The following is a 9167-nucleotide window of genomic DNA, read 5'->3' as shown; positions in this document are numbered from 1 at the left end:
ATCCCCACTACATGTATATTAAAGTGCTAGGCATGTGGGAGGAGTGGCTAGAGAAAGCAATACCCATCATTTTCTCTATCTTCTACCTGGTCAATAAAGAAGTGGTACAGTCACCACACTAAGGGCCAATACTTTCTGGAAAAGCAGTGAAAAGGGTTCTTTGAAACCAAAATATAGCCGGAAAACAGATATAATTTATATTTAAGGTAATAAGGGATTACACTGAATCAAAGCCTAAATCCGAGCTTAGATCATTCACAGACCTATACCTATTAAAAAAAAAATCAACTGTCTGTCTTGAGGCAAATTCCAAGTACTGTAATATAATATGTTACCTTTTCTAAGAAATGCCAATCTTAAAGAATGGGTAAAAATCTGAATAGAATTCATTTTCCAATTTGGGGAAGTCAACAATCAACCCAGTAGCTTTGAGTTGTCAATTTAGACCTCATTTTTAAATGAAAGTTCAGACAAAAAATTATGAGAAATGAGAGCAGGAGGAATTCTTCTTTGGATTAGAAATCTTCCTAGAAATTGAATTCCAGTTACAATAAAAGAGTGGGGAGGACAATGACTGCTACATATAAAGGAGCAGAACAAAGGCTGTCAATTCTACTTATACCCATTTATTATAATTCCTGAGGCAAAATTTGCATGTACCATGACTGGCTTCAAGAAAATAGAAATAAATTCAAATGAATTTTTTTCATTTTAAGTTAAAGAATAAACTGAATTCTGAGTAACAGCCTGAGGCAGAACTAAGGGAGTCAGAAAACCATCAATACCTAAGTCCAGGAAATAACTGGCTGGATTCTATGGATTCTGTTTCAGGAAAGACAGGCAGATAGACAGACAGACAGAGACAGAGAGGAGAGAGAGTATCTGTGATAGCTCTCTCACACTCTCTCCCTCTCTCTCTCTCTCTTCTCCTCTCTCTCTCCCTCCTTCTCTTTCTCTCTCTTGATCCCTCCCCCCACCCTCTCTCTAACACACACACACACACACACACACACACACACACACACACACACACACACACACACAAGCAATCAAGACCGCTGAAATTTCCTTGGAGCTATGAACTAAAAGAGCTGAGACCTTCCTTCTGTGCAGGAAAAAAACAAAAACAAACAAAAAAACCCTATTAATTGAAGACCAGAAGGTGGCAGCAGAGAGCATCTCAGAGATTCCAAGCAGAAAGTAGAGAACTGCTCATTGAAGATACTTGACTCAGAGGAATCAAGCCTGGTCTAATGGGGGTAGCTAGGTGGTTTAGTGGATTGAGAACCAAGCCTAGAGGACAGAGGTCCTGATGGGTTCAAATCTAGCCTGAGATACTTCCTAACTGTGTAATTTGGGCAACCACTTAACCCCCTAGCCCTTACCACTTTCCTATGTTGGAGGAAGAGAAGGGTTCCAGTGGGAATGCTGTTTTAGGTTTTAAGTTACTACACATTTTCTGGCCATGAATGTTGCTTATTTATGTCCTTCTCCAACTAGCAACATCCTGTGAAAGCATGTAATCTTATGTTTATGGGGTGGAGTGGGGTGGTAGGGAAGGGAATCTTTTTTGTCTCTTCATTTGTTATGTTATTTAATTAAATATTTTTACCTTGAATTAGAGGTCCCTTGTTAGTTGGTTAAAAAAAGCACATTGATGCAGACTTATTAGCTTTCATTTGGGTAGATCTGAGCCAGAATCACGCCTTAAAAGCTTGGAAGAAGCTAGGAGCACTACATGTAACACAGCAACTTTGAATGAGCTGTCAATCTTGATAACTGACTAGCAAGAATTATAGTTTTATTTCTACCAAGTTTTCACAATGGAAAACTATTATATAGAAAAATGGACATTGAATTATGTCAGAACAATAGCCCTTGTTAAATTTTAAATGTTTAAATTTTGCAGGTTTTTTTTTATATTAATGAGGGTGGTATGGAAGAAGGCCCATGAAGTTTTTAGTTTCATATCTCTGCACAGTGTGACTCAAGTAAAACCAAAATTTTCCATAATCAACCAAGAAAAAGTAAAAGACTTTTGAAGTTAAAAATGCCAAAAGAATGACCATAAAAGACAGGAGGCTGCGAGGGATGGAATAGAAACAAGGGAGAGATTTCTTTCACAGATTTTTTTTATTGTTTCTTTTACCCTTATTCCAGTTACAGCATCAACAGTGTGACTGGTCATAGTCACACTGCTGGCCGTGTCCCTATTAAGACACAACACCACATGATCCAAACACCTGTACATTGCAAGATCTTGAATTGCATTTGTGAAATTAACATAGAGCCATTTTATGAATGGCATATGACAAATACAAAAATGAACCAAGATGTGCCAAGTGTGAGGAGGTGCTAACCGGAGGAAAAACCCGAAGTCAGTCCATATCTTGCCTTTTGGTCTAATGCCATTTATGACTTCATCATACTTTGGAATTCTGTCAAAAGAAGAAGAAAATTAGTAATATAATGTTGTTATAAGTGGCTACCAGAAACCCTGGGAAGGTAAAAAACAAACAAGAGGAACCAGGGAATGTGATAGGGAAAAAAAGAAATGAAAATATTTTAAAGAGTCTTTGTAGAGTGAAAGATTTAGAGCTAGAAGGGACTTTAAAGGCCATGGAATCTATGGAATCTCACTTATTTTATAGGTTGCCATTAACTAAAGTGATACAGTTATGGGATTTAAATAGTAGTTTGAAGATATTAGTAATAATAGCTAGTATTTATGTAGTGCCTTACTTTTATAATATTCTCATTTTTTCCCTCCTATTACCTCTGGGAGTAGGTGCTATTATTATCAATCTCATTTTACAGACAAGGAAACTAAGGCATACAGCAGTTAAGAGACTTACCCAGGGTCAAAAATAGTAAGTGTCTGAGACTATATTTGAATTTAGGTCTTCCTAATTCCACGTCTACTGTTCTATCCACTGTACCAACTACCTAGCTGACTCAAGAGAAAACTTTTACTATGTCCAATGGGAATTTTTCTTATATACACTATATAATCAAATCCTTAAGGTTCTAATTTAAAGTGTAAATAGAGAATATACCTTTTCATTCTCTGAAACTCCTTTATACTCATGGTGTTAAGCAAGGAGACAAATAGTTGGTCATCTCTTCTCTATATATGACTACTTTTAAAAAAGCAAGTGGCAGCTAGGTAGCTCATTGATTGGACTGTGATCCAGGTCTAGAGATGGGAGGTCCTGGGTTTGAACCTGGCCTCCGAAAAGTCCTAGTTCCATGGCCCTAGGCAAGTCAATTAACCTCAATTGCTTAGTCCTTACCACTCTTCTGCTCTTCTACTTCAGAATTGATACAGAAAGAAGGAAGCAAGGAAGGAAGGAAGGAAGGAAGGAAGGAAGGAAGGAAGGAAGGAAGGAAGGAAGGAAGGAAGGAAGGAAAGCAGTCTTTAAATTTTCTCAAATGACTTAAGGAATTTAGACGTTCAAAGTGTCAAGAAGGATCTCAGTAAACCATATTGCCTACAATAGCCAAGCATTTAAAAAAGATACATGAGAGAGCCTGGTTTTGGCTGAAATCAATGCCCTTTGCTAATAGTATTTTGAAGTTGAGAACCCTCTGTATCTGCCATCACAACAAATTGCTTTAGGACAGGGCACCAGACTACATGGGGGAATGTTGGAGCTAGAAGGGAATCCCAAGATCACCTAATCCAACCATCTCATTTTATAGAAAAGGGAAATGAGGTTCTGAGATTTGCCCAAGATCATTCAGTCAGTTAGTTGGAGACTACAATTCTGCATCTCCTGACTTGCCACAGGCCAGGACTTGTTCCACACACCAACAGGATAAAGCTGAAGCAGCTGAGTTTTATATAATTCAACACCCTATTTGGAGCTGATATATTAGAGACACAAGAGTTGCTTCTAAAGCACATTCCCCATAGCAGCATAACCCTCTCCCCTCAAAGTCTGGCTAAGATTAGCATATGTGTTGGACTGCGTTGACACCTGTCCCAGTTTAGCTGGGACAAACAGAGTTTTTAGCTGCATCACCCCCAGCACATTCTGTTGGGTGCCCTACTTTCTTCCTGATAAAGGTTTGGGAGAAATTTCCCAGCCTGGCCACCTCTTATCTCTTCTTTCTTAAAACACTTTTATGGTTTATGATTATACACTATCCCCCGGAAAGGGAATAAATGTGGAATGGGGAAGGGCAGACAAGGGTCATGAAAACACTACTAATTCAATCTTCACTGGCTAAAGGTTTTGATGTAGTAGGAATAGTTAGATGGTGCAGTGGATAGAGTCCTGGGTCTTGAGTCAGGAAGATCTGAGTTCACACCTAACCTCAGATAATTACTAGCTGTATGATCCTGGGCAAGTCACTTAAGTCTTTTTGCTCAGTTTCCTCATCTGTAAAATCAGTTGGAGAAGGAAATGGCAAACCACTATAATACCTTTGCTAAGAAAATTCAAAATGGAGTCATAGAGAGTTGGACACAGCTGAAACAACTGAATAACAACAAAATGATCCAGTTAAAAGAACATTGAGTTAGCAGCCATGGGTCTTTGGACTACAGTCTGAACTACATCTAAATTCTTAATCTAGATGAACCATCTGTCTTCTGAGTGCCTCATTTTTTCTAGCTATCTTAGTGGGATATTAGAATAAATTATGGAATCCTTTTGAAAAAAATATTGTTTAATATCACTCCCTTCATTGCAAGGTAAGAGCAACCATGGGTGTGTAGAACAGTACGTATTAGGCCAGATTTTTTTTTAATATATTGAGCAGGTTTTTTTGAATTTTTCTTCTTTATCTCCTTTTTTAAAACCCTTACCATCTTTCTTAAAAGAGATACTATGTATGAGTTCCAAGGCAGAAGATCAGTAAGGTCTGGACAATTAGGGTAAAGTGACTTGCCCAGGGTCAAACTGTTAGGTAGTATATCTAGCCAAAATTGAAATCAGGACCTCCAATTTCCATGCCTGGCTTTCTATCCACTGAGCCATCAAGATGGCCCTCCTCTTTACCTTAAAAAACCTATTGTTTTAAAAAAAATAAGAAATAATTTTCACATTATAAGGGGGTAAAACTAGACTTACCAAAGCCAGAACTGATCATCCCTCCCCCATACCATCTACCCTGCCAGAGTCAGAGCAAAGGCCTGTGCAATCTCTATATTCTTGGGGCTGGCTGAGGGCACCATAGTCTTACCCCTGAGGGCAGCACAGGGCCTTGGCTTTAAGAATTTGGGACCTGATGCTGGGTAGCACAGGTGTGGAAACAGGGCAGACACAACGGAGACTGGAAAAATAGCTTCAGAACAAGACACAAGACTCTTTAAAGCCCACTACACCAAGAACTGTCTACCCACCTCACTCAGACTTCTGGCTGAGAAGGCAAGAGATAATATAGAGAAAAAAATGATCACAACAATGGCTACCAACATGAAGTAGCTGTAATCCAAGCACCAAAAGAAATAAAAAGCTTTTGACCCAGGATAACTTCTATGGTAAAAAGGAACAGGTGATGGCAGAGAGTGACAAACAAGTAAACACATCCAAACTTACCAAAAGAACCGGAAATTGGTCATAAGCTCTCGAGGAACTCAAAATGGAGGTCAAGAACCAAATGAGAAAGATAGAAGAAAAATGGGAAGAAAAGTGGGAAATAGAAAATGCAAGTAATTAAAAAATAAAATGAAAGTTTAAAAGACAGAATCTCCCACCTGGAAAAAGAAGCGCAGAAATCACATGAAGTAATAAGCAAATTAGAGACCAGAATTGACCTACTGGAAGCCATGAAAAGCAAAATAGACTGAACCAAAATGGAAAATCAAAAGATCATAACTTAACCAGTCTTTAAAGACTAGAATTGGGCAAGTAGAAGCTAATGATCTCATGAGACAGCAAGAATTAATACAGTTAAATCAAAAGGATGAAAAAATAGAAGGAAACATGAAATATCTTGTTGAAAAGACAACTAACTTGGAAAACAGGTCCAGTAGAGACAATTTGAGAATCATTGGTCTATCTGAAAACCTAGGGAAAAAAAAACAGAAGTCTTGACATCATATTAAAAGAAATTATCCAAGAAAACTGCCTTGATATTCTTGAAGAAGAGGGCAAGATAGACATTGAAAGAATTCATAGATCACTCTCTACATTAAATCCTCAAAAGACAACCCCTGGGAATGTAATTGCCAAATTCAAGAGTTTCCAAGCCAAGGAGAAAATATTGCAAGAAACCAGAAAGAGACAATTCAGATATCAAGGAGCCCCAGTCAGGATTATATAGGATCTGGCAGCCTCAACACTAAAGGACCACAAGGCTTGGAAGAGGACATTCAGAAAGGCCAGAGAATTGGGTCTACAACCAAGAATCATCTACCCATCAAAAGTGACTATATACTTCTAGGGGAAAGTATGGGCATTTAACAAAATAGAAGATTCCAAAGTAGTCCTAAAGTAAAGACCAGAACTAAATGGAAAATTTGAAGTCCAAATACAAAATTCAAGAGAAACATGAAAAGTTAAACAAGAAAGAGGGGAGAAAATTTTAAGGGATTCAGTAAGGTCAAATTATTTATATTCCTATATGGGAAAATGATATTTGTAACTCTCAAAAATTGCTTTTACTTTCATAGTAGATAGAATAATTATTCATAGGTAGAGGTTGGGGTACTAAGTGTTTTAAAATGATATGTTAAAAAGGGGGTGAATAGAAGATGGCACCAAGAGAAACTTGAAGGAAGAAGAAAAATAGGATAAATTATACCACATAAAGAGGCACATGGGAGAGAGAGGGGAAGAATACTATTATAAGAAGGAGAGGAAGAGAGTGCTAATAGGTAATACTTAAACTTTAAGTGGAATCAATTCTGACAGGGAAAAGTATCTAGATCCATTGGGGTATAGAATTCTATCTTACCCTATATGGAAGTTAAGAGGGAAAAACCAAGGCTGGGAGTGGGGGTGGGGGAGTACCAAAAGGGAAGGAAAGTGAGGGGGGAAGGAATTTGATAGACCCTAAAGGAAAATAATAGAAGAATAAGAAGGGAGAGAGTGGGAAGGGAAGCAAAATAAGGGTGGAGAATAGGGGGACTGATTAAAAGCAAAACACTGGTGTAGAAGGAAATAGTGAAAGAAGAAAAGGCAGGACTAGGAAAGGAAATCAAAATGATGGGGAATACATAGGTGGTAATCATAAGTCTGAATGTGAATGGGATGAATTCACCCATAAAATGGAAACAAATAGCAGAGTGGATTAGAAACCCAAATCCTACCATTTGTTATCTACAAGAAACACACATGAGGCAGGTAGACACGTGCAGGATAAAGGCAAGAGACTGGAGCAAAATTTATTGAGCATCAACTGAGCAAAAGAAGTCAGGAGTCACAGTCATGATATCTGAAAAAGCCAAAGTAAAATAAAAGAGATAGGGAAGGTAATTATATCCTGATAAAAGGCAGTATAGAGAATGAGAAAATAGCAGTACTCAACATGTATGCATCAAATGGCATAGCATCCAGATTTTTAAAGGAGAAACTATTGGAGCTTAAGGAGGAAATAGATAGTAAAATTATACTAGTGGGAGACCTGAACCTTCCTCTATCAGATCTAGATAAATTAAAGCAAAAAATATAAGAAAGAGCTAAGAGATGTGAATGAAATCTTAGAAAAATTAGAATTAATAGATATATGAAGAAAAATAAATAGGAACAAAAAGGAATACATCTTCTTTTCAGCAGCACATGGTACATTCACAAAGACTGACCATGTACTAGGGCATAAATACATTGCAAACAAATGCAAAAAAGCAAATAACAAATGTAACCTTTTCAGATCATAATGCAATAAAAATAATAATCAGTAAGAGTACATGTAGAAGCAAATCAAAATTTAATTGGAAATTAAATAATAGATTCTCCAAAATTGGTTGGTTAAAGAATAAATCATAGAAACAATACATTTATTGAAGAGAATAAAATAAGGAATAGCCTTTTAGGAAGAGACAAAGGAGAGATCTGGGATGGGAATGTGATATAAAAATGAAAGATAGTAAAAATATATTCAAGAAAAATCAACATTAAGTTGCAAGGGCTGTAGTTTGAGCTGTGCCATAATGAGGCTCTAGGCAAATTGTTTATTCCCTGTGTGCCTCTGTGGCTTCAATTACTCTAGGAAAATATGGAGATAAAACATGAACATCCTTTAAATAAAATGCTCTAACAGTTCCATCTTCCTCATAAGTGGTAGAGGACTATAGGTGTGGAATACTGCATATACTGTCAAACATGGTAGATGTGGTGGTTGGTTTTGCTAAACAGCTTTCTTCCTTTTTCTTTTTTTTTTTAATCTTTGTTTCAAGAAGCAATTTGCTGAGTAGAAGAAGGATTATATTCAGACAAAATGGTAATGTAAAAACAAAAGCAACAAACTAAAGTTTTAAAAGAAAAAAAGTTTTTCAAATTTAAGGCATCATAAAATTAGCATTCTCACCAGGAAAATATTATTTCAACCAAAAAATGTGATATTACTGCTTTCCACTACCCAGGAATTTTTTTTAACTATTCTTTTTCTTTTAAAAAATTCTTAAAATTTTTTCAAAGTCCTATTCCTATAGACCATGGGAAGATATATATTAATATAGCATTTACCATGCTGTAGTAATTAAATTTAAATATTCATGATGAAGAGAAGTAAACAATTCAAGGATTCATGAAGAACTCTTTCCCCTTGAACTTTATCTACTAGACACAGCATATTATGCTTTACTGATCAAAATCACTATAAGATAAATCTCTAACTTTTTTCTGAATAATCACTCATTTAGCCCATTAAATATTCATGATGAAGAGAAGTAAACAATTCAAGGATTCATGAAGGACTCTTTCCCCTTGAACTTTATCTACTAGACACGGCATATTATGCTTTACTGATCAAAATCACTATAAGATAAATCTCTAACTTTTTTTCTGAACAATCACTCATTTAGCCCATTTTCATAATTCTCAACTCCCACTTTTTCTCTACCTTTCACAAAGTGTGATTGCTTAGAATTTCTGATATTCCCTAGAATCTTTTAACCAAGAATCAAAAGCAGTTGGTAGGGAGGGAAGGAGGGAGGGAGGAAGGGAGGGGGAGAGAGAGAGAGAGAGAGAGAGAGAGAGAGAGAGAGAGAGAGAGAG

At 36.7% G+C, this 9167-nt stretch overlaps 1 protein-coding gene across 1 annotated transcript in view; it reads right to left on the bottom strand.

Moving 5' to 3' along the window:
- Positions 1-2114: 2114 nt before the first annotated feature.
- Positions 2115-9167, bottom strand: part of LOC123231188 (parvalbumin, thymic-like) — a 16864-nt gene continuing 9811 nt past the window's right edge. Inside the window, exon 5 of the mRNA XM_044657439.1 lies at positions 2115-2438. Within this exon, the coding sequence (XP_044513374.1) occupies positions 2413-2438 (26 nt within the window). The 3' untranslated portion in view covers positions 2115-2412. The remainder of the gene's footprint in view (positions 2439-9167) is intronic.

The sequence above is a fragment of the Gracilinanus agilis genome, chromosome 1 (assembly GCF_016433145.1).
Source record: "Gracilinanus agilis isolate LMUSP501 chromosome 1, AgileGrace, whole genome shotgun sequence".
NCBI lineage: Eukaryota > Metazoa > Chordata > Mammalia > Didelphimorphia > Didelphidae > Gracilinanus > Gracilinanus agilis.
This window is presented reverse-complemented; position numbering and strand designations above follow the sequence as displayed.